This window comes from Oncorhynchus masou, chromosome 1 (assembly GCF_036934945.1).
Source record: "Oncorhynchus masou masou isolate Uvic2021 chromosome 1, UVic_Omas_1.1, whole genome shotgun sequence".
Classification (NCBI taxonomy): domain Eukaryota; kingdom Metazoa; phylum Chordata; class Actinopteri; order Salmoniformes; family Salmonidae; genus Oncorhynchus; species Oncorhynchus masou.
The window spans coordinates 71,353,184-71,379,801 of NC_088212.1; the positions used below are offsets into that span (position 1 = coordinate 71,353,184).

General features: G+C 43.5%; 3 protein-coding genes across 3 annotated transcripts; 1 reads left to right on the plus strand and 2 right to left on the minus strand.

Annotated features, from left to right (window-relative positions):
• Positions 1-1,738: 1,738 nt before the first annotated feature.
• Positions 1,739-8,944, minus strand: LOC135549996 (protein phosphatase 1 regulatory subunit 3E-like). Its single transcript, XM_064980419.1, has one exon. It carries the CDS (start codon positions 8,828-8,830, stop codon positions 7,907-7,909), a length of 924 nt encoding a protein of 307 aa, XP_064836491.1. The 5' UTR covers positions 8,831-8,944; the 3' UTR covers positions 1,739-7,906.
• Positions 8,945-10,237: 1,293 nt separating this feature from the next.
• Positions 10,238-13,173, plus strand: si:ch73-103b9.2 (uncharacterized protein LOC100150067 homolog). The gene is made up of 3 exons (XM_064980441.1): positions 10,238-10,433; positions 10,806-11,036; positions 11,309-13,173. The coding sequence occupies exons 2-3, from the start codon at positions 10,833-10,835 to the stop codon at positions 12,194-12,196; spliced, it is 1,092 nt and encodes a 363-aa protein (XP_064836513.1). The 5' UTR covers positions 10,238-10,433; positions 10,806-10,832; the 3' UTR covers positions 12,197-13,173.
• Positions 13,174-13,230: 57 nt separating this feature from the next.
• Positions 13,231-26,462, minus strand: LOC135550005 (ATM interactor-like). The gene is made up of 4 exons (XM_064980430.1): positions 26,139-26,462; positions 21,677-21,802; positions 19,529-19,728; positions 13,231-18,263 (listed from the first exon to the last, which is right to left on the minus strand). Exons 1-4 carry the CDS (start codon positions 26,367-26,369, stop codon positions 16,493-16,495), a joined length of 2,328 nt encoding a protein of 775 aa, XP_064836502.1. The 5' UTR covers positions 26,370-26,462; the 3' UTR covers positions 13,231-16,492.
• Between the last annotated feature and the right edge of the window lie 156 nt (positions 26,463-26,618).

The following is a 26,618-nucleotide window of genomic DNA, read 5'->3' on the forward strand; positions in this document are numbered from 1 at the left end:
ACTATAAATATTCAGTCCTATTGAGTCTTTCACTATAAAGATTCAGTCCTATAAAGTATTTCACTATAAAGATTCAGTCCTATAGTCTTTCACTATACAGACTCAGTCCTATTGAGTCTTTCACGAAAAAGATTCAGTCCTATTGAGTCTTTCACGAAAAAGATTCAGTCCTATTGAGTCTTTCACTATAAATATTCAGTCCTGTAAAGTCTTTCACTAAAAAGATTCAGTCCTATTGAGTCTTTCACTATAAAGATTCAGTCCTGTTGAGTCTTTCACTATAAAGAAACAGACTCAGTCCTATAGTCTTTCACTATACAGACTCAGTCCTAGAGTCTTTCACTATACAGACTCAGTCCTAGAGTCTTTCACTATTAAGATTCTATCCTATAGTCTTTCACCATTAAGATTCTATCCTATAGTCTTTCACCATTAAGATTCTATCCTATAGTCTTTCACTATTAAGATTCCATCCTATAGAAGTGTGCTCCAGAGCAATCAATATTTTGAGAGGAAAATAGTCAATGGAGAGCTAAATGCAATCTATTGAAACAGATCAATGACTAGCTAGTGAAATGTCATGATAATATCATACGGCTGTAACTGGAACACTGGGTGCCCTTGCATATGAAATAGATACCCTATACCATGAAGACATTATAAGAATATGCCCATCCATCAGAATGGAAAAAGTCAAGGACACCAAGAGTACCTGTTCTCTGTTATACAGCCTACATGTCAGAGACAAAATTGTGCCTGAAGCCAACCCTCCTGATCACAGGATATCCCTCAGCCTGTCCTCCTGTCCTCCTGCCCTCCTGTCCTCCTGCCCTCCTGTCCTCCTGCCCTCCTGTCCTCCTGTCCTCCTGTCCTCCTGTCCTCCTGTCCTCCTGTCCTCCTGTCCTCCTGCCCTCCTGTCCTCCTGCCCTCCTGTCCTCCTGTCCTCCTGTCCTCCTGTCCTCCTGTCCTCCTGTCCTCCTGCCCTCCTGTCCTCCTGCCCTCCTGCCCTCCTGCCCTCCAACCCCACCCATGCAACACTGAGGGGCGTGCCGACAAAGATGATCAATTCAAGGACATGTGTCTCGTCATGATTGCGGCGAGGGGCCGGGTGGCTGGCGTCCGCAGCGCAGCAGGACATGTTATGGCCTACAGGACTAGGACCCTGTGTGGATTAGACGGTCGTCTGATAAATGAGCCAGTCAGCTCAGAGCAGACAGACAGCAGTGGAGCATTCAGAGGAGAAAATTAGATCTCTCATAATACAATCAAAATCACACCCTGCAGGGAAATTAATCTGTAGACATTTGTATTAAACCTGTGTCATCTCAGAGGATACTGTGACATTGATTCTAATTGAGTTAATAAAGCTATTGTAATGAAAGGTTAAGGTAAAGGTTATTATAAATTGGGTGGTTCGAGGACTGAATGCTGATTGGCTGACAGCCGTGGTGTGTATCAGACCATATACCAGGGGTATGACAAAACATTTATTTTTACTGATGTAATTACATTGGTAACCAGTTTATAATAGCAATAAGGCACCTTGGGGGTTTGTGGTATATGGCCAATATATGACGGCTAAGGGCTGTGTCCAGGCACTCCACGATGTGTCGTGGATAAAAACAGCCCTTATCCGTGGTATATTGGCCATATACCACACCCCCTCATGCCTTATTGCTTAAATATACCATGCTGCTGACTGTAGCGTGATAAAGGAAATGGACAAAACTAAAACACATTTTAATTTCCCATCACAAAGGCCTTTATTGTCGTTGTTTTAATAAAATATAGGCTAGATTACAAACTCACCATAAAAATAACAGGGGTCCTTCCGCCGTGCATGCAAACAGACAGACTACAGTGATAAACATTAGCGCCAAACAATACGTCAGACACCAACACACAACACAGACAGATGATGGATTGCAGTACTAAGGTTTGCATAGGTTCAAAAGACGAATACTGATAACCTTATAGGTCAAACCAGGGGAAATTCACTTCCTCCACTCCACATATGAGTAAAACAAACTTGATTTAACCTATTTCAGATGTATAACATTTCACAGTGAGCGAGAAAGCTGTGTATCAAACATGACTGGGGATGGAGAACATCTTGGTTAGTAGCAATTCACAGGAATACATGTAAAGTCAGAAGAGGCATACCAAACCAAACCATGTCTCTTTTCCTAGCTTTCCTACTTTTCTACTCAAAGTGCACTATGCACTTTGAGTAGCTCAATATTACAATCATTAGTCACTCCTTTCAGATGTTTCAGATACTCCAAAGTGTATGTTGTCTTTAGTGGCATGAATGCAACTCTTTAGCCTAAAGATACCCTCAGCTTAGTCCCAGTACATACTATCCAGTATGATTTGACTGCTCGACATATTATCACATGTTGATCAACCTACCATAACATCCCTTCACAGCTTAGACCTCTTATGTGTTCATTTCAGTACGAACTCTAAACATAAGGCAATGGAACCATCTTCAGTTACACCTTATACAATAAGCCTATCATTCCTGGTACCCCGCCCAAATTTTGGCTTAAGGTTCAGTGACGTACCACAGTTTTAAAGGAAATTTCCTGAAATTCTATTTTGTTCAGATTGTTTTTAGATTACTTTCTAGTTCTGAGTTGGGTATCCATCCACCGCTTGCAATCCTGTTTTTGAAATGCTATTATACGACATAATATGATAGCGGAAAGACATTCAATATGCGACACATAAAAACAGATAAACATCAGCGAGTGCTCATAAAATGTGATTATATTTCCCTATATTGGATCACTCTAATTTATTGGTATCACTCCACGGCGGATGGATACATCCGAGGTGAGGATTTACAGATTTACTCCTGTGATCACCTGTGTCACGGCTGGGGTCCGCCCCTATATATAGACCCCATGGCTGTGACAAGTTCTCTTTCATTTTCTCGGCGGACGTCTGTATGGTTTGAGGTCCAAACTTTCTGAAGTTCGCTTGGTAAGTCACTGGTAAGTGTAATATCTTGCATGGAAGTATACTCACTGGCTGTTTTGCAGCCTGGAGCAGCCCCTCCTTTTGAGTGCTCCACTTGCTGCGCACGGTTGATCTGTATCTTCTGCCCGTGGTTTGTCATGCTTGTGTTTTGTTAGCTTTACACTACGACTCCATGGCCCTGCGGTCTTTCCTTCCACATCTGAAAGGAAGACATGTCCTGGTGAGAACAGACAACACCGCATTGGTGGCTTACATCAACCATCAGGGTGGACTGAGGTCCCTGGTCCTGCACTGGGACTTTGCCGCTGGCTGGCCAGGTCCCTCTAGCAATATATTGGAGTGATCCAATATAGTGAAACATAAAAGGTTACGTATGTAACCACGGTTATGTGAGCAATATGGATCACTCCAATCCTCTACGGTCCTAGAGGGGCTTCAAAAATGATGTTGAGAATACGTGACACCGTGGAGTCTGTATATAGGGGCGGACCCCAGCCATGACACAGGTGTACATGGGAGTAAATCTGTAAATCCTCACCTCCGGCGCAGAGTGATACCAATATATTGGAGTGATTCATATAGCTCATGTTGTGTTGACAAACCCTATACGGTCTGTTTCTGGAAGCCTTTCATCCTTCCCCTATAAAACATCTTTACCTCCAGGACATATTCAAAGTGAAATGTTTTGATTGAAACAATTCATAATTGAAATCATACTGTACTACATGTTCACTTATTGAGAGAATATTTACAGTTAACAGAAATCATAAGCAAAAGGTACATGAGGAAAAATAACCATTATATTTCATCAGACTTAAGAACATAAAACAATCTCTGACAAGGCGTGATATCTTGTTAACCACAGTAGTCTTTGTGGAGATACAGCTGCCGTGTGTGGAACTCACTGACTGCACAGACTAGCATGCTTCTGAACAAAGTGAGGCCAACCAGTTGTCAACCAATGCCCTGGAGGTTGGTTAATGTCATGGTGGACGTGAGACCGTGATTGAGTTTATTTTGGTCCAACCAGGCTCTACAGATTCCCCATGGAGAAATTAGAAAGAGCCAACCGCTGGACTCTGGAAACCAAACAGCTCTGCTATAAGCCAAACAACTCTTCTAAATTGTTTGAGTCATTTGGACATGCTCAGTGGTCACATGAGTAGTCTATTTTCCATTTTCAATGTCAAGGGTTGAATTATCTGACCAAGCTCCTGCCAAGTCCTGGTTCATGTAAACACAGGCTTTTCTTACTGACCACCACAGCCAGACAACAGTAAATAACTATATTACATAACTACATCTGTTAGTCTCAGAGATGCATTCCATTTTCTAAACAGATACATCTCCAAGCTGCTGATCTCTCAGAGGTGTCCTATTCAAAACAAAATATTGATACATTCCAAGCATTCATGGCATAGAAAACTCCCACAAATTATAACAACCCAAATAAATAGAAACTCTAATTTAAACATGCTGTACATCCAGTACACATGTAGACAAACCGTTTGTGTAATGTGGCTGTTGCGCTACATAACCTAAGTTTAGTTTGCCATCCATCCATAATGAGCTCCCTCACCTCATGTCAGGGGTGTCAAAGACAACCAGGTGAGAGGAGTTCCTTACTAATTGTTTACCTTAATTCATCAATCAAGCACAAGGGTGGAGCGAAAACCCGGCGACACTTGGCCCTCAGTGGAATGAGTTTGACACATGCATTATGTGATGCCAATGTGCCAACAAATGAGTTCAGCATTAAGCACCAGTGCAATAGCATCAACTGTATGATCAGTGGTGGGCCGTCGGTACCAGCAAGGCCTTCTCTGCTGGCCTAAACATCATCAGAATATATATATATATATATATTTTTAAATATATTTTCCCACAAATATGTATTAAATTATTCCCCAGAGTAAGAGTTACACTCTTAATTTCATAGCGTTCCTCTTGGTTGCACTGCTTCCAGCCCCAGGTTGAGATTTGGAGGGCTGGTCTTTATGTTAGATATTTTATCCAATCATATTCAGCCATCATGTGTTGCCAGGGGTCTAAAATCTGCCCCCAGGCCTTCAGAATCAACAGTGCGGCCGCTTGTAGCTTAAAGTGAATGGAAATTAAAATTTAGTGTCAACCAATCAGCTTTAGAGTTGGCTATTGTACGCCTGCTGGCTGGCTCCAGTGTTACACAGGAGCCAGCTAGCAGGCGTAGTGCGTGCACGTCTTTTGATTGGATTACCAATATTGAGAGGCAGGTCCTATATGGGCAGGTCTCAGAACTAGGAAACTGAAATTGATCAACAAATTAATTTGCGTACTACTAAGCTGTTTTTTTCAACCCACAATGGCGGAAGGAGAAGATATCGATTTGGTTGAGGATATAATTATAACGCCATTCTCAAGACAAACTTTTCAAGAAAAGTTAGACATTGTCAGGAGAGGTAGATGCCGACGCTACAAAGCCTGTCACAGGCGGGAAAGGGGTTCGTTCGCCACTTTCAATTATGGGCGCTATCAATGACTCACAGGCTCCGAGAAGCACTGCAAACTGTACTGCTGGGAATGCCTATTATTTGCAAGTGATCGATTTGGTGTTTGGAGCCACACTGGCTTTGCAAACCTGAGTTGTCTAACCAAGGCAGCAACGAGACACCAAAGTACGGCTGGGCACTTACAAGCAATGGTGCTTTTGAAAACTTTTGGGGACACCCGAGTGGATCTACAGCTCAACGAACAAGCGTGCATGGCAACGAAGCTGCACAATGAAAAGGTGTTGAACTCTTCCCCTGCAATTCTCTGAATAAAAATGTCAATTTCAAGGTGACGCAATGCCTGGTTATACTGCGTTTCTGTCTAAATGTATAGTGTCTAGAGCCATGGCATCATAATGATGGTAATAAGAGGTGGATTAATTCGGGTGGGACTGTGTAGGACTTCACTGAAGGCCCAGGCCCCAGAACCACGGCATGCTACTGTGTACGATATGTGCTCCTACCAAACACGGCTCTTTTCTATATCATCAGCCAAGTCTGGCATTACGACTTTGAAATCAGTAAAAGTAGTTCAGATGCTGTCATCACCATAGTTCTACTGTAAAATACAACATTGCACAGTGGAAGTTATTTACAAAATACTGACAATGAAATGCTACTGTTTTACTGGACTGGATGTGTTTTAAAAATGGCATGAGTTTTACTATTTTGGTTATACTGTACTTCATAAAAAAATAATGTTTTGTTCAACCTGAATAAAAGGAGAGAAACCTGGAATTTTTGGAAGATCGTCAGGTCCGCACTCTAGAAACGATCTGAGGTAAATGTATCATTTTCCACAACAACGGTTGCATTTCAGGTCCAACAAGGAATAGAAACAAAAGTCCAACAGTATCTGTCTCTGTAATTTATCATTGTGTAATAACAGTTATAAAATGGAGTGATATGCGTGTGGATTTTATCATTAAAGCTCAACCTTGAAGAAGGTAGAGATACTGTATGGGTGAGGCAGTGGTGACTGACTCTGCAGTGGACCTTAGGGTTTGAGCTATCCTCAACTATTGTTTACAAGACACCTGGTGAATTACTGTGACTGGTTGAGATCAAGAGTGTCACAACAGGAATGTTGTAAAATATCACCTGTCAGATACATGCAGACTGCACTGCAGAGAAAAATCTAGCATAAGATCCTGTACAAAACAATCTGTACAACAGTTTTTTTTGTCAAATATACATGTCCTCTAGTTTAAAATAATGCATATAGCATATGCATTATTTGGCATTTTAGAGTGGTAAATATCCACATATTATTATGTAACATGTTTGGGGGTTATACCAGAGCATCCTAATAGGCTAACCTACTGCTAGACTGTAGGGCTCCACTCTGACCCACAGTCTACTCTCCTGCTATTGGTTATCATCCTCTGGAGAAAAAAATTCTGGTGCATTTATAACCTGCGAACAAAGCTCGTGGGATGATTTCCTTTTTCTAACATCTCGTTGAGCAGTGCTATAGAGAGGGTTTAATCATTACCCCAACATTGAAATATTAATGTTCAAATAGTTATAAAACTGAATACACCCAATATTGATCAAGATAAAAGCACAGCAGCGTTCCCCTTTAGTTATAAGGGGTATTATAAGGCATATCCAATAAGATGAAAAGATGAGGAATTGGTCAAACAAATGACAATTTGATATTTCCTTTGTTGATCCAGTGCGAATATTGTTGTGACTGAGCTTCGGCCTGCTCCATCCGCTGGAGTTTTCAGATGAGAAAATCGGAAATCCGGCATGACAGGTACACAGGGGGATGCACGTGAGCACAGTCCCATGCTATCGGAAATAAATAGAGAGAAGGCGAGAAGCTGTCTTAGTGTTTTTCATAACCATTTTCCTCAGTTTTGTATAAGCAGTCGTTGACAGTTAAGACATCGCACAAGATGTTTAATGAAATAGTGGGGATTGAAGCGAGCATCGCTGCGTTTTAGATAGGGACAGTGACGCTTAAATGGGGTCTATTCCTGGCACGTTTTCAATGGCACATGTCCCTGCATTACATAAGAGTATAGTCGGGCCACACCAAAGGGCACAAGACTACAGTCCCCAACACCAAGGCTAATTATCATACAGCTGATTTACCTCCCACGGCGGACACCTAATGAAGGGCTTGTCTTTCAATCCTGTCAAATCTGTCAAACATAATGACATGAAACAAAACCAATGTGACGGTGGTGAAAAAATCATAATCCAAACAATGTAAAAAATAACTGAGTGTACAGCTGGACACGGCGGTTGGATTATTAACACAATGTGTAGAGGCTATAGCCTATGGTAGCCCTATTCTTCATTATGGTTAAGCGGTGCCCGTGGAGAGATTGCGTGCTTTACACACACAGTGCACCGGTGAGAACGCCAAGGGCGCATGCAGGTTAGATGAAGTGAATCCAGCCATCTTCCCACTCACGGGGTGGGGAAATCTTAAACCTGTGGCGTCGCACTTTGTAGTTGAACCCGTTATTATTGTCCCAATACTCATCTCCACCAACGCAGTATCTAATGGCAAACTGGAATGTGCCTCCGCTCTCCAGAAACGTCGTTGGTGTGATTATTTTAAAGGAGAATTGGTCTGTCACACCGTCGCTTGATTCGGGGACATATGATGCCAGACTGTCCATGATGGTTATCCAGTTGTTGATTGAGAACCTCAAATAGACACTTTTCTCGAACGCCATGTTCAAAACCCGCACGACGCCCGACAGACTGAACTCGTCGGCTTCAGCACACTCCAACAACACTTTCACTTCTTTCACTTTCTCAGTAAAGCCTGGTAGGGTCCCGGGGTTCTTGAATTGCAGCTCCATAAAACTTGACTGGGTGGTCGGTGCCCTGGGGAACTTGTCAAATGGGTTCAGATGGAGGGGACCCCTGTCGAATCTCGCCATTATGCGCTCCGGCACATCGGGCATGTCTGTGTCATTAAAGTGCTTCACAGAGGTGAGCTCCAGACCCAGAGAGTCGGCGAAACGGACCTTTTTCTGGCTGCAGGGACTCCGGCTGCGGGAGATCTCAAGCTTCGCTCTCTCTATGGGGGTCGGCAGAGACTTGCACCTGCGGCGCAGGTTCGGACTCTGCGGGGGTTTGAGGAAGGATTCCCGTCCTCTTGGTCTCTCATCCACCACATGGTGCATCTCGATGGGCTCGCTTGCTCCGTTCAGCTCCATCCCCTCTTCGTCTTCTAATCTCGGGTCTGCTGTCAAGCTCCCGAACAACCCAGCTATGCAGCTGTAGTTCCTCGGGAGGCAGTTCTTGGGAGGTAGCATGATCACGACAGAGCGCACAGCCTCGGTTTGCATAAAGCGGGAGAGTCGCTGGTCTGCAGTCGCAGTGGTTGTGATCAGGGGAAGCGAGAAAGGAACATGCCGTCAGGTGTCAGAGATAAACACACTGATAGGCGCCGTAGTACCACGTCAGACTATGACACTGCGCATTTCTGAACCAATAAGCCAAGCTTCTGCAAGTGCAGCTCGAACAATGCACCACAAATACCAAACATGCCTACCTAACGTAATTTTAGATTTCATTCACAGGCATACAAATTCGTTCATTATGAAAGAATATGAAATTGGGGATTCTCTTATATTTGTGCACGTTTCCAGCAGCATGCCCCAGTCAAGGTGTGTGTGGCTGAGCTTTTTATTTATTTACCCTTTATTTAACTAGGCAAGTCAGTTAAGAGCAAATTCTTATTTACAATGACTGCCTATACCAAAGGGCCTCCTGCGGGGACGGGGCCCGGGATTAATAAAATAAAATAAATACAATATAAGACAACAACATAGCAAGGCAGAAACACATGACAACACACCATGGTAGCAGCACAACATGGTAGCAACATAACATAGTAGCAGCACCAAACATGGTACAAACATTATTTGGCAGTCAACAGCACAAATGTCAAGAAGGTAGAGCCAACAATACAGCACACAAAACAGCCAAGGTGCACATAAAACTGCACAGAGCTAGGGGGACCCAGTGAGAGGCATGACATTACAGTCATAAGGTTTGTGCCTGGCTGGACCGCGACGTGCCGAATAGCACGTCTCATTTCTTGCCTGACGATTCATCCTGAATTTAATTCCGCTGCTATATCTAATGCTTCCCGGAGAAGAAACGTTAGTGGGCGTTGCGTTTGCCCGAAGCGATGTGGATGGGCAGCTAGGCAATCTAATTTCGGCCATGAGATAAAACACACAACTTCCTTTCTCAGTTTTTTTTTTATACCGAAACAGAGTTGTGTGGCCACTTTGTTATTGTTTCGACAAGGACTCTAGCTTTGAGAGTATATTCTAGATACCTGTAAATAATTTACATCGGAATCAAATTAACATAGGCCCATGCCCTCTATTTATAGCCTTACGTTATATTATGCATATTATAATACTGTTATAATGGGCTATTTTAGATTATATTGTATACAACATTTTACTATAGATTACAGAAATGTTAGGGTTAATCTTAATTATAGATATTGAATGAAATAGTCAGCAACATAGTGGACACCATGCTGTAAATCACGAATAGTGACAAGCAGCAAATCCAGGTCTAGAAATTGTTACATTTTCTTAGATAACATGGAGATTAGCAACAACCTGTCAACTGCAATTTGTTTTCTCACGCCCCCTCCTAATTTTCTCTTCGTTTCCCCTACGTCACTTCTGAGCGCCCTGTTGTAGCGGAGTTGTCATGGCAACGACGTTCTATCTCCGCTCCAAACACTTCGACGGCCAAGCACATCTTTCACTTTGTTTGGGGTCGTCTCCTGATACCTGCCAAACTGTAATAAATATTTGATGACTATTCTATGTTACTGCCTATTAAGTTGAATGTCAAACCCCCAGGGAGCAAATGCTTGTATGGTATTGCTGAGGAAAATGTCGAACTCGACCCACTTTAATGGTAAGTTGTCTCTTCAACAGCCTTTCTTCTGGCTTCAGCTAACGTTAGAACAAGCTTCCTACTTAAGTTGCCAGTGTTTACCTAACATTAACGTTAGTAGATAGGGAGAAATGTGGGGTTCTCTTGCTAGCTAGCGATAATGTTTATGAATCCATTTAATGGACAGGTTTTGTAAACAGGGTTAATAAGTTTGTTAACGCTGAGTTAACACGTCATAAAGTTGACGTCAAAGGTTACACTATCTTACAAATAGTTTTGCAACGCTTACAATTCATTATAGGTTTCTTGCTGTTTGTGTACATATATATCCACTCTTACCAACGAGCCTACAAGATGAGTGCCGAATTAGGGATGTTTTTTCACTCTCAACAGATTTCACCCTGAAAGGCTCATCTTAGAATGGACAAATTCAAGGAATGGGATCAGGTGCCTGTAGAAGTGGCTGAAGACAGAAGTGTGGCAGTCGAGTACACAGGATGGGACCAGAGCTGCCAACTACCCAACAGGGGCCATGTCGATGCCCTTTTGGATATCAGCGATGATACCTCATCCAAAGAGCAGGAGCCATTTGAGCTTCTCTGTCTCTCCGGATGGGAGGAAGCTGTGAGTAATACACTGCGGTTACTCTTTTATTTTTGGCGAGATTGTGAATGATGTGCCAGTGTCACGTTATTGCGTAGGCACCAGATGCACACTTCAATTTCATGCGAGTTAAGACAAAGTGAATGTGTTAGTATGTTTATTCACTGTTTATAACTACATTCAATCTCAGAAATCATCTTAAAAGGTGAAACCTAATTTTCTCTAAATTGCGAAACACTGATTAAAATGTAATTACGTTTCCCTTATTGCTGTTGTGTTCGTTGTTGAGACAGATCCGGGGCTGGGGTAGAACTACTCCACTTGGCTGCCTGGTACAGACCCAGAGGAGAGGAAAGAGGGTCAAGACTGGAGACACAGACCACCACTGCCACCTGTGTGTGGACCTCGTGAAGCTCTCGGACCCCCCTGACTCTGAATCCAGTTTAACCCACTCCCCTGAGTCCTTCTGGGACTCCACCCTGGACCCATGGGCGAAAACCTCCCCCACAACCCTGGGAGACTTCCTGAACAGACCCTACAGTCACACATCTAGCATCTCTTCAGAGGAGTCCCCACCAGAGTCCTTCAGGGATCTTCAGAAAGCCACACAGCAACTGACACTCCGAGACAAGATGATGGAGGACAAGGCTGAGGTGTGTGAGATCAGTGACTCACTGCTGGGCTCGGCCCCCTCGCATGGTCACCACCACTCAGCCTCAGAGTGTCCCATGACGCTGATCATCAACAGCTTCGCCGTCCTACCGCCCGTGAAGGCCTCCCAGCCCAGACACCCTAAGGTCACCAGCCACCTCCGGAGGGGGGATGCTGGACCGGGACGCAGCGCCTCAGATGGGGAGACCGCAGAGGCTGGGTCAGACGGTGTCACGCCTGCCTGGGAGAGCGGAGGAGGTGTGGAGAGCCAGCAGAGCCGCCACCTGTTGTCTGCATTCAGCATCCCTGTCCCCAAGAGATGTGACATGCCCCTCAGCACACTGTCAGATCCTCTACCCCGCACCACCTACCCCCTGGACAGACACCTCAGACAGGATCCCCGGACCAGCAGTGCTCATAGACTCTACTTTGGACTGAAGACCAAGATCCTAAAGCGTGCAGAGCCCCAGCTGCCCATTCTGTTTGGAACCAGGGTGCCCATCCCAGCCTCTGCACAGAGACTACTCTGAACAGAGACTGTTACTTCGCACTCCATACTCTCTCCCAACCCAAAAGCTCAGCCTCTGTGGGTTTGTGATTAAAAAGAAACTTTGTGAAATTTCTTCCTATTTTTTGTATGACACTGATGACCGTATTAAAAAAAAGCTGTGACTAATTCAACTTGGTCGTATTAAACTACATGGAATTAACATATGAGTTTACAGATTTGTTAGTTCTATGTGATTTATAGGCTATACCACCTCAGCCTTCCTTAATTATGAACCCTCCACGCACCTGGACATGAGTGAATAATTTTAAATGGAGTGATGTACGTATGCATGTGTGATTTCAGTCCTACATTTTGCATGTGCTTTTATTGTGGTGCTCACACTTGAGCGTTTAGTTACTCAGAAACTATGCTACCTAATCTACAATGCTGAGGTCTGGGTCAGTTTCTTGGATTCCTGAATGTTAAACTGCAGATATTCTTATGTCAGAACTCATCAAGACAAAACATGATATGAGCCATTGCCAAAGCATGCTCGTGCACTCTAATGGAATGAGCAGTTAGTGATTGTAGTGTTCCAACCCATGTGAAGATGTCATTGGTAGCCTATTGAATTACATGCTAGAAGTGAACCACACTGATTCTGAGGGGCTGTGACAGCATAGGTGTGTGGGTGGAGGGATTAGTATCATATTCCAAATGACTTACACAATTACAATATTGTATTCAAACAGACTGAGCATAATACATGTACATAGCAAACTAACTTGTACTGCCACACAACCCAGGTGAAAACTGTGACGGACATTTACTGAAAAAGAGCACATTGAGTGTGTACAATATTGAGTATGGTGTTGTAAGTCAAAAGTAGTGTGTGCTTTAACCAGTAACAAAATATTTGACTTGGCTTTATACAGCACTGCATTACTGTCCTTTGATTTGAAGTGTACTGGAACTAAGCTAGTACAAACAACCAGCTACTACATCAACTCAAACAATCAACCCTTTATGAAGAGTTTATTATGAGCGTCTGCTGAATAGCACCAACAACACAAATAACGAGAGGCAACCTTTATTGACCCTCTACACATTCAGGCAACTGAAATACAACAGAGAAGGCTGCAAACAGAAATGCAACTGAAATCAATTATATTGGCACCAAAGACTGCATGCACTCCCTACTGAGAAAAACCAAAGCGCTGAAGTTGACATCCCCATGTAGCACGGTCAGGATCAATTTCATTTAATTAAGGAAGTACATAGAAATTCCAGTTCTCTTCAAAATGAGGAAAATTCAGAATTGGTATTTGGTTTACTTTACTTTCTCAATTGCCTGGGATACAAATAGAATTGAGTTCAACCCTACCATGTAGTCTAATGTACATGTTCTTTAAGCAAGGCAGTTTCTCCCCTAAGCGCTATTATAAGTTCAAGAACGATAAATTAAACAGAAGTAGTGTTTTCAGTACAGCACAATACATTGTTATGAAATGTGGTTGAGTATGAAAGTCTGTTATAAACTGGAATGAAACAGTCCTGTTTCGATTACTTTAAGATGCAGTGCAAAAACTAAGCCATGTTGTGTAGTATGGGCACAGTGTCATGTAGGCTACATTCTGCCGTTTCTGGGTACACTTCTTCACATATTGATAGTGTACCACTGTAGGGCGAATGCTGCCTTGGAAACAAATACTGCATTGCATTCTTATAACCTGGATGTGTAACACAAAACAGGTTTTTCCAAATACACTCAGAAGGCATTCAAACATATTCAACATGCAAATTAAAAGACACTCAAATATTTGAAGTATTTTTCCAATACACTCTCCACAAATAAATATAATGTAAATGTTAAATACATTTTGATCCAGAACTTCTTCCTACCTCATAAAGCTGCTTAGAGCATCACTGAACAACGGACACATAAAATGCACCATGAAAAATACTTGTCTTAAGGCACCAACAGATCAAAATCCAACATGGAGAAATACTCTAAACTTGGAGCTCTTTTGTGAAGTTCACATTCAATAAAACTGTCTCAACAAATGTCTTGTTTCTTGAAATTTGAATGGGATGCATGTGCAAATGAGGTAAAATATTGTAATGATACCAACAGCTAGCTTTGACTAATACGATAGACTTTAGAGTGTAGTTCAAGAAAATGTTGATAGAAATTGTAATATTTCATCAGTTTATGTTCAGTAACGTTTAGTGGGGTTGTTATACAGTACCTTCAAAAGTATTCACACCCATTGCCTTTTCCACACCAACAATTGTGTTACAGCCTGAATTTAAACTTGATTAAATTAAGATTTGTTTTGTCACTGGCCCTATCACAATACCCCATAATGTCAAAGTGGAATTATGTTTTAGGAAATTGTACAAACTAAATGAAAAGATGAAATGTCTGGTGTCAGTAAGTATTCAACACCTTTGTTATGGTAAGCCTAAATAAATTCAGGAGTAAAAATGTGCATAACAAGTTGCATGGACTCAAACTGTGTACAATAAGCGTTTAACATAGTAATAATAAAAAAAAATCTAATCTCTGTACCCTTCACACACACAATTATCGGAAAGGTCCCTCAGCCAAGCAGTGAATTTCAAACAGATTCAACCACAGAAACCAGGGAGGTTTTCCAATGCCTCGCAAAGAAGGGCACCTATTGGTAGACGGATAAAAATCAAGAAATCAGACATTGAATTTCCCTTTGCGCATGGGGTGAGGTTATTAATTAACACTTTGGATGGTATATTCCTAACTCAGTTGCAGGAGAGGAAGGAAACCGCACACCATTGACCATGAGGTCGATGGTGACTTTTAAACCAGTTAATAGTTTAATGACTGTGATAGGAGAAAATGGAGGATGGATCAATTGTATTTACTCCACAATACAAAAAATGTGGCAAAGCAATACACCTTTTGCCCCGAATACAATGTATTCTGTTTGGGGTGCCACTCATATTTTCAAGCATTGTGGTGGCTGCATCATGTTATGGGTATGCTTGTAATCATTAAGGACTGGGGAGTTTTTCAGGATAAAAAATAAACATAATGGAGCTAAGCACAGGCAAAATCCTAGAGGAAAATCTGGTCCAGTCTGCTTTCCACCAGACATTGGGAGATCAATTCACTTTTCATCAGGACAATAATCTACAACACAAGGCCAAATCTACACTGGAGTTGCTTACCAAGAAGACAGTGAATGTTCCCGAATGTCCAAGTTACAGTTTTGACTTAAATCTACTTGAAAATCTTTGGCAAGACCCAAAAAAGGTTGTCTAGCAATGATCAACAACCAATTCATCAGAGTTTGAATAATTCTGAAAATAAATGGGCAAATGCTGCACAATCCAGGTGTGGAAAGCTCTTAAAGACTTACCCAGAAAGACTCACAGTTGTAATTGAAAGGTGATTCTAACATGCATTTACTCAGGGGGTTGAATACGTATTTAATGAAGACATATTTGTTTATTTTCCATTTTGTGTTCCACTTAATCCCACTTTGTCACAACAACATGTGGAAAAAAATCAAGGGGTGTGAATACTTTAAGGCACTGTATATGGTGGTGGTGGACATACACAATCACAATGTAATCACAGTGACTAGTGAGTAGCTAGATCCTCATAGTGTTTCTCTACAGTGTTGTATCACTTCAGCACACTGGCTGCTATATACTTACAGCCAGCTAATGAATAAGTCAAAGATGATGACAGGCTAGTCTTAACGCAGTGACCCAGCTTATAGGTGGGTGGCTCTGTAACAATGGGGCAATTCTACAAGACTGTACTTCACAATCACATGTCAACAATGGGAGTGCGGCAACTATTTTAGAATTTCACTATTACGATTGTGCCACATCAAAACTGCCGGAAGTCATTCAACAGCAGTATGATTAAGGAAAGGCTCAACAGGCATTACATACTCTCTTACAGCAAACAGTGTTCAAACTTTGAAAACGGACTAAACTGGCTTTTCAGACAAAATATATTTAAGTAGTAAGACGTGCAAATAAAGATGTAAACAAGGATGGGAAATCAAATCCATGAACTGATAATAAAGTGCTTTAGAGCAAGCATGAGGGAGATGTCTGGACATGTTATCCTAGACATGCTACCCCCCTGTAGAATGTCCTAAGACTTCATAAGGCGGCTCACTTCTACACCTAAACCTCCAGTAGTAGAGGGACATAGACTGTAGAGGATGATGAGTTGGAGCCCAGGACCTCCTTGACGGAAACCAGAAACATTGTGTGGGCTGAGGTGGTAGCCCTGTGTGTGTGTGTGTGTGGGGGGGGGGGTCAGCTGTTGGGCTTCTCAGAGTGCTGATAGAGCAAACAACTCCTCACACGTCTGCGTTTCCACCGAGCTGAAGTGGGACTCCATGTTCCAGGCCATGTCAGCTGACAGGAAGTCGTCCATGACTGTCTGGGTCTCGTTGCTGGTCAGGAAGAGGTTTCCGAGGCCCTCAGAAGATGCGTCGGTCACCGTCTGAGTCTCCGTGCTGCTCAAGAGCCTGGCCTGGTCACCCTGGGACACGGAGGGAAGGGTGGAGTTTGGTGTTGGAGTCAGCGGTCGGCGGAGGTCGGTCTGTGTCTCAGTGTCAGAGGACTCTGTGCTCATGGAGAAGCTGGATTGTCGCAGAATGTTGCCCAGTGGCATGTGGCCTTCGGCTTTCAGCAGGAAGTTGAGGTCCGTCTGGGTCTGGGTGTCAAACATCTCCAGTTCCAGGTCACTGGCCTGGCTCCGGCCCGGCCCCTCACTGTTTCCCAGGCCCTCCAGGAGGAGGAAGTCTGTCTGGGTTTGGATATCCAGGACCTCCAGGGGTGTGTCGGCCCCCAGCCCGCTCAGCTCGCTCTCCTCCGTCTGGGTCTGGATGTGGGCCGCATTCAGGAATTCCTCAAAGTCAAAGTCGATGCCCGTGTGCTGTTCCTGAACAGAGCCCAGACCTGACCCACAGCCTGTTGAAGAATCCATCTGTGTCTGGTGACCGGACAGAGAGTGACCTGACAAGATATTCTCCAAGTCGTTGAACAGAGCCAAGGTGGTCTGGGTTTGGTTGTCCGCCACGCTGCCCGACTGGAGATCGTCTGTCTGCACGCCAAAACACATGCCTCCTGCTGATTTGTCTTCGTCATAGAGACTGTTACCGACAACGGAAAGGGGGTCATCTACACCGTGGGTTCTGAAGCTTCCGTCTGTCAGTGCTGTCTGTGTTGAGACACTGAGGGAGTAACTGTCGAAGAGGTCTGAGCACATGATGGCCTGGTCCATCTGAGCCCTTTCTTCTGACCCAGCCAGTGCGAGTCTGGTCTGGGTCTGCTTGGTAATGTAGGGGGACTGGGATGGGGAGGAATAGGGGCAGGGCAGCTGGTTGAGGGTGTGGGTATCTGTCTGCGCCCCGATGGTGGTGGTGGCTTTGGCCTTCGAGGGGAACGTCTGAGTCTCTACACTGACCGGCAGCAGGACATGAGCACTCACACTAATATCTGTCTGAGAACACGATGAGACTGACGACTCATCAACGGGGCACATCTCCATCCCCACAGGCATCCTGGACAAGTATGAGATGTCTGTCTGGATGTTGGTGGAGGTATTGCTCCCCCTGGTCCCTCCTAGGTCATCGCCAGAGCCCAATGACTCCAGACGTACCTGCACCCCCATGCTGACAGGCCCCAGACTGGAGCGGGAGGCAGGCATGCTGCCCCTGAAGCACAGGGTCTTAGGGTCCAGGTGAGGCACCATGGCCCCCATGGACTGGGGCATGAGGTGGAGGGTGCTGAAGGAGCCCTGGCTGTCCACAGCCAGCACCACAGACCTCAGAACCCCACTCTCTGTGGAGGGGAGGAGGACAGGGAGATGGGCCAACTGCATCACAGGGAAATTCACCAGAGCCACTTTGGGCTTGGGTAGGAGGAGTTTCTGGAGGTGTTTAGGGGGGTTGTTGTGGCAGAGCCTGTCTGAAGGGAGGGAGTCCTCTGAAAGTTCTCTGTCCGTTTTTAGGATCTGACACATGAATTCACTGGGCTTGACTTTTTCCTCTCCACTTATCTGTCTCTCCATCTTCCGCTTTTTCACTGGTGGATACCTGCAAACACCGGGCGGAGGAGAATACGTCAAGCAGACAAAACAGCAGTAGGTAGTTCTAAAGCTTTGACAAACACTAATAAAAGCAAGGTGCAGTGGCAGCATCGTTGTGCAGTCAAATTCAAGGGCTGTTCTCAAGCCACGTTGTGCATGCAGGCGTTTGTCCCAACATGAACTGTTATTGAATAATTACATGGTTTACTGGATAAACTGCATGACACTTGAAGACGTTGAGCCTCTCTGCCACCATGTGTCCACACCACCTTTAAAACCCTCCAACAGCATGTCCAACCAAATAAAAGTATTTTTTTAATAGAAACCCATTTGAATGTCATGTGTAGACTAATGCTTTTAGGAGCATCCACTGTCGATTCAATGACACCACATGGAAGTGACTGCAATATGCAAGGAGGAAGGATAGCCTACCAAGTGAACATTGGCTCCTTGCACAATGCATGTCTCAATCTGTCCATCTGGCTTGTCAAAATCCTTTGTTTCAGTGTCTATTTGTCCACTTGTCTGTACCTCCAACCTTGGTTCAGTAGCTAGACAAGCATTTTTGAGTTAACTACACAAACAGGCAGTAGATTAGAGTAGGGAAGCACAATTATTTAATAGCCTATATTCCTCCTGGGTGGATATTACTGTAAATTCTATTTTAGGGAGATTCATGTAGCATCAAATCATCATTCTCCCCTGAGTCACGTGCATGCAGCTGTGTGTCACAGACTGGCATGTGAACATTTTGTGGGCCTGTTCCAGTTGATACAATGCTAATTTGCTCGTGAGAGCATGAGCTCAAGACAAGACAGGCAGGCAGTTAAACAGGCAAAGTAGAGAGATCATTGAAAGACGTCGTGAACCAACCTCCACGCGTAGCTAATGTGATTTATGGAGGATGTTTTTTGCTGGACAATGTCTCCGGCAATGCTTATATTTTATGCCTTTTGTTAATTTTTAAAAATCGTCCAAAAACCTGTCAATAACCGGCTAATGGAAACACTGCCCTCCAGGATGATGTCCAGTATACACGAGTGAACAAAACCTTAGTAATATTGATTTGTATAACCCCCCCGCCCTCTGAATGGCACACATACGTCTCAATTGTCTCAAGGCTTAAAAATATGTAATTAACCTGTCTCCGCGCCTTCATCTACATTGATTGAAGTGGATTTCACAAGTGACATCAATAAGGGATCATAGACTGACCAGGTAAAAGCTATATCATGGAAAGAGCAGGTGTTTATAATGTTTTGTACCCTCTACCTGTGTTCTGTGGGGACCTCGTGGCCGGTCCTGTAGATATGTGACAGTAGCGCTGCTCTGCTGGCGTAGGGGCAGCCACACGTGCAGCGGTAGGTCCTCCCACAATCCTCTATGTGGCGCCTCAGGTCCCACTCTGTGCTGTAGCCATTGTTGCACTTGGAACACTTGTGCTTCTTCTCTGCATGCATCTTCATAAAGTGCTGGATAGAGCAGAATATATAGTTAAGTCAGAAGTTTACATACACCTTAGCCAAATACATTTAAACTCAGTTTCCCAATTCCTGACATTTAATCCTAGTAAAAATTCCCTGTTTTAGGTCAGTTAGGATCACCACTTTATTTTAAGAATGTGAAATGTCAGAATGATAGTAGAGAGAAAGATTTATTTCAGCTTTTATTTCTTTCATCACATTCCCAGTGTGTCAGAAGTTTACATACACTCAATTAGTATTTGGTAGCATTGCCTTAAAATTGTTTAACTTGGGTCAAACATTTCAGGTAGCCTTCCACAAGCTTTCCACAACAAGTTGGGTGAATTTTGGCCCATTCCTCCTGACAGAGCTGGTGTAACAGGTTTGTAGGCCTCCTTGCTTGCACACGCTTTTTCAGTTCTGCCCACAAATTGTCTATGGGATTAAGGTCAGGGCTTTGTGATGGCCACTTCAATACCTTGACTTTGTTGTCCTTAAGCCATTTTGCCACAACTTTGGAAGTATGTTTGGAGTCATTGTCCATTTGGAAGACTCATTTGCGACCAAGCTTTAACTTCCTGATTGACGTCTTGAGATGTTGCTTCAATATACCCACAAAAAATGTCTACCCCAAGATGCCATCTATTTTGTGAAGTGCACCAGTCCCTGACTGCAGCAAAGCACCCCCACAACATGATGCTGCCACCCCCATGCTTACCGGTTGGGATGGTGTTCTTCGGCTTGCAAGCCTCCCCCTTTTTCCTCCAAACATAACGATGGTCATTACGGCCAAACAGTTCTATTTTTGTGTCATCAGACCAGAGGACATTTCTCCAAAAAGTACGATCTTTGTCCCCATGTGCAGATGCAAACCGTAGTCTGGCTTTTGTATGGCGGTTTTGGAGCAGTGGCTTCTTCCTTGCCGAGCGGCCTTTCAGATTATGTCGATATAGGATATAGATACTTTTGTACCGGTTTCCTCCAGCATCTTCACAAGGTCCTTTGCTGTTGTTCTGGGATTGATTTGCACTTTTCGCACCAAAGTACATTCATCTCTAGGAGACAGAATGTGTCTCCATCCTGAGCAGTATGACGGCTGCGTAGCCCCATGGTGTTTATACTCACGTACTATTGTTTGTACAGATGAACATGGTACCTTCAGGCGTTTGGAAATTGCTCCCAAGGATGAACCAGAGCTGTGGAGGTGTACAATGTTTTTTTCTGGGGTCTTGACCGATTTATTTTGATTTTCACATGATGTCTAGCAAAGAGGCACTGAGTTTTAAGGTAGGCCTTAAAAATACATCCATAGGTGCACCTCCAATTGACTCAAATGATGTCAATTAGCTAAATAAGAAACTTCTAAAGCCATAATTTTCTGGAATTTTCCAAGCTGTTTAAAGGCACAGTCAACTTAGTGTATGTAAACTTCTGACCGATTGGAATTGTGATACAGTAAATTATAAGTGAAATAATCTGTCTTTAAACAATTGTTGGAAAAATGACTTGTGTCATGCAGAAGGTAGATGTCATAACTGACTTGTCAAAACTATAGTTTGTTAGCAAGAAATTTGCGGAGTGGTTGAAAAACGAGTTTTAATGACTCCAACCTAAGTGTATGTAAACTTCGTTACACGAACTGGAAAAAAACAATAAAATAATGTATTATTCCCTTCTTGTTCACTAATTCCAATTTCCTAGTTATACTTCAAAAGACTCTCTATTGAGACGAAATTATTAGACACACTTTCCAATCATTTACAATTCCCATCCACCATCAGCATCTCAGGGGAGATCCAAAGCAGGTGTGGAAAGTGATTAGGGGAAAAACCAGGAGGAAATGTCTGTCTCAGTCATTCCATTCATTAGACAATCCGCATGAGTCTGACTCAGGTGGTTTCAGCCAGGCAATCTCTGGCATTATACAGATCTTAGACTGACTGTAGGGACGTGGTACCTGTTTAACCAGGGAAAACTGGGAGAAGGGTCTGTTGGGGCCTCGTGGACAGCCCTCTATGGGACAACAGTAGAGCTTCTGGGAGCCCTTCATGTCCTTCCTGATGGTGGGGTTGACAAGGCCGTCCTATGGAGAGAGAGGATGAATTATTAGATCATTACATCATTACATTTAAGTCATTTAGCAGACGCTCTTATCCAGAGCGACTTACAAATTGGTGAATTCACCTTCTGACATCCAGTGGAACAGCCACTTTACAATAGTGCATCTAAATCATTTAAGGGGGGGGGGGGGGGTGAGAATTGTGGTATAGATTGTGGTATTATAGGCTTAAGATTTAGTGTCATCTATCAGCACTGAAATAATGTAGGCTAACCAACAACATGTAGAAAGGTAGGCCATCAGCACAACTCTCAAGACCGCTGAGCTAAATGAGTTAGTTATACCGTAGTTAGTGATGATTTTACACTTGGAGTACCATTACAATGAAAACATCCAGTGGATGGACACGCCAATTATCCTTTGTAGAAAACCATATGAATGTCAAATACACAGATGAAGGTGGTCCAGATGGAGGGTCCACATCTATGACTTTAAAGGAGGTTCAGATGAAAGTTATTAGTTTAACAGCACGTTGAGTTTGTGCTTTCCAGTGTGCTACATCACTCTACACTCCTGGCAGTCTCCAGATAGCCGTGCCGAAGCAGCTGTCAGCAGCACATTACATTAACTCAATGAATAGCAGCATGATGCGTATGTAAGAGTACAGCACACACTCACAGGCCACAGATAGACCTCAGCATTGACCCGTGTGTACATCCTAACCATCCTTATTAGCATTGCACTATTTCACTGGCCAAGGTCACCTAGCAGGCTACATTTACTGTGTCATTGGTTTTTATTTAACCTTCATTTAACTTGGCAAGTCAACTAAGAACAAATTCTTATTGACAATGACGGCCTACCCCGGCCAAACCCGGACGACGCTGGGCCAACTGGGCCATCACAGCCGGATGTGATGCAGCCTGGGTTCGAACCAGGGACTGCAGTGATGCCTCTAGCACTGAGATGCAGTGTCTTCGACCGTTACGCCACTCGGGAGTCCAACATTTGTACAGTACTAGTAAAAGAGACGTTTTGATGGAAGTTAGGCTAATATACATAAACATCCTGCATAGTGCTAAAAATTATCCAGGCACAGTGCATTGCCAGACTTTGATACAGGCAGGCAGGGCAGAGATAGCTTTGTTTCGGTCTGCTACAAGACAGCCTGGGTAGGGTCTGCTGAGCAGCATCGCAGCTAGGAAATACAATCTGAAAATCTGTCAGTAGGCTGCTGGTAGAGATACTGGTTTGCAAAAGAGCAGAAAAGTAAATAAATAAAAACAGTATGGGGATGAGGTAGGTAAAATGGGTGGGCTATTTACCGATGGACTATGTACAGCTGCAGCGATCGGTTAGCTGCTCAGATAGCAGATGTTTAAAGTTGGTGAGGGAGACAAGTCTCCAACTTCAGCGATTTTTGCAATTCTTTCCAGTCACAGGCAGCAGAGAACTGGAAGGAAAGGCGGCCAAATGAGGTGTTGGCTTTAGGGATGATCAGTGAGATACACCTTCTGGAGCGCGTGCTACGGGTGGGTGTTGCCATTGTGACCAGTGAACTGAGATAAGGTGGAGCTTTACCTAGCATGGACTTGTAGATGACCTGGAGCCAGTGGGTCTGGCGACAAATATGTAGCGACGACCAGCCGACTAGAGTATACAGGTCGCAGTGGTGGGTGGTATAAGGTGCTTTACTAACAAAACGGATGGCACTGTGATAAACTGCATCCAGTTTGCTGAATAGAGTATTGGAAGCTATTTTGTAGATGACATTGCCAAAGTCGAGGATTGGTAGGATAGTCAGTTTTAATAGGGTAAGTTTGGCGGCGTGAGTGAAGGAGGCTTTGTTGCGGAATAGAAAGCCAAATCTAGATTTGATTTTAGATTGGAGATGTTTGATATCAGTCTAGCCAGACACCTAGGTACCTACAGATGTCCACCTATTCTAGGTCGGAACCATCCAGGGTGGTGATGCTAGTCGGGCATACCTGTTGTAATGTTCAAAAGTGTGTGAAACTAAATTGATTGTCAAATGTGATATGGCAGTTCAGTCGAGCTAAGGCACAGTGAGTATCCAGCGACAACCGTGTGTTAACCCAAATCACACCTCTTTCTCCATCAATTAATAAAACAGAACAAGCCTGGCCAGTACGTAACAGCGGAGGAACAGTAAGCAGCCTGTGCTTTCCTGGCCTGATGACTCTGGTTGAGTAGCGTTACCCATTAACTACCTTTAGTGTCTATGTATGAAGGGATCTTCTGGCCGGGGGAGTTCTGTTATGAGCCCCGACACTAATTCTGAATGTTAACACGCATTGCTTGCGATACGATTTTGGAAACGTAATATGTAACACATCTTTAATATCAGTGATTTATTGATTGAGATATATATATATATATATAGTTTTTTTTTAAATGAAAGGTTAAATTACTACACACCTTTAAATAGTTAAGTGTTCCCACACGGCCATAGCTCCATGTTACAGCGGTTTTATACGGAAGACAGAGGCGACCACCTGTGCTAACTAGCCATCTATCCTGCTCGAACACCTGCGTGTAAGCGTAACTGGCGAGGATGTGTTGTGTGTGGCTGGACGCACACAGCCGTATGGATCTGTGCAAACCTGCTACAGTAAATATATTTTATTGAAAGATTATTTCACCTTAAAATGAAAGATAAGTTCCATATGTTTCGAAGACCGTATCGCAAGCGATAATTAGCGTTTCTAAACGTTAAAACAGCGTTGGGATTGTAGTTACATGGTCCCAGCTGTAAACGGTGCCTATAGCGGAGAACCTGTGTGATAAGGAATAATGCCCTGGGTTCTCGAAAGCAAGGGTAGCGTTGCCTCCGTCAGCCCTTTCACAGTCATAGACATCTACGACTATGCTCAATTGACACCATTTTGTTCAGATTGACAGTTTCCTTCATGAACTGCTGCACCATGCATTTCCTCCTCCATCTCTCATTCTCCTGCATTAGACCCAGTTGAATTAGTTCAATATTGAGAACAGTTAGCATTTATGTGGGGGAATGAGGAGCATGAAGTGCTTTTCTGACCTAATTCAAACATTCACCTATTCTTTTTTCAACGAGCTCAGTCTGTAAAAAGCCAAAAGATTGCGAGATCCCAGCATTCATTTGGGGGAAACTGGAATCACTAGGACTCCCACGGGGCAGCAAGACTAGGCCAGGACATTGCATACATTTCAGTTAAAGAGGAGGACCATTGTCTCCAAGACTTTCCCTTACTATAACTAGTATTCATATTTAGCCTAAAGACAGTGTGACAGTTGGTTGTATGACCAGACTGATTTCATTGCACATCTCAGGTTAAGCCCATCTTCTTCAGCCATTTAAACATTCATTCACCGAGGGTTATTTTAATTTCTTGAATTTCCAGAAACTTCTTGAGAACCAAATGACTCAATAATATGAGTTAGGCTATGTGGGTATGGAGACATGCATGTTTACATGCACACAAATAATTCGATATTAAACTGAGTTTGGCATTATTCATGTAAACACCTTACTCTGCTTATCTTAATCGGCGTAAGGTCATAATCGAAGTAAACATAAACCGATTAAAACACCTGGCTTTCGGAGCAACCTTCGAATTATGGCATGTAAACAGTTGAATCGTCGTTCCAGCGGTTTATTTGATCTGCGCATGTGCCAGCACCCGTAGCGCAAGCCTCCCTGCGTGAGTTCGGAAAACTGAAAGTATGCATCTTTTCACTTACACACATTATATGTCCTAACGCAGAATCAGATCGTCTTCTCAAATATAACATGGTCAATGTGGTAGAACGTTTATTTTCGTTGGCGATTTTCTGCATTTATCAAAAGTCCCATCAGATGTGTCCATAAAAAAAGGATTATTAGTGAAATCGTTGTTCTTGCAAAACATGTAAAACGTTTTAAACTTACTATTATATTAATATGAATATCCATAATATTCGTATTATTGTGCGCATCTAAACGTGTGGATTTTAACAGGTAATATATTTGTATGGCTGACATGTAAAGGCAGTACAAGACAGCAGGTTAACATTAGCGCGGATAATCAGTATCATGCAGCCATGATCCTAACCTAGGATGATTGAAACACTGCTTAAAGCAATGTAACACAATAGTAAGAAAGTAACGTTATCAGCAATAGTTGCTGCTAGCCAACTTCAAAGAACTGGCCTCAGAGAGTGCACAATGACTTGCCGTTTTCCCAATAAGCATGCCTCTAACTACCTAGCACCTAATTAGTGATACAAGGATCATTAACTGAAAAATAGAAAGACAACGTGTTAGAATATGTCAGTAGCCCCTTTGGTTAACTTGCAAATAGGCTAACAAGCTAGCTACCTTTACTCTGTGGGACTTCACGAGATGCATGTTCAGGGCTGGCGTGTTCGGTAGAATCTTGCCACATCCTTCTACAGTGCATAGGATATTGGTCCGAACTTCTTTGGTGAGCTCCATGATAGACGGTTTGATAATCTCCCGCGTCGGTGCAGGGGGCTCTTCGGTGCATTTTTGACTGCCCGTGGAAGCGTTATCGTTTCGGTATGCTTTCCCGGACGCAGAGGCAGCCATGTTTCTGTTGACAAGTCCGCAAACCAACTGCTCATCAAGCAGCAGACGCGCTGCTGCAAACAAGCCAGGAAAATATGGTCAGGAAAATACGAGGACGCGGCCACTTCCGGGAGACCTTTCTTAGCAACAGACAGCCACTCCCACACAAGCGTCCTGGCAACATCAGAGGGCTGGCAAGTGACAATATTGTAGCTAAAGTCTATGACATATTACATGTGCAAAAATGTAAAACAAGCAAACCATGACCTT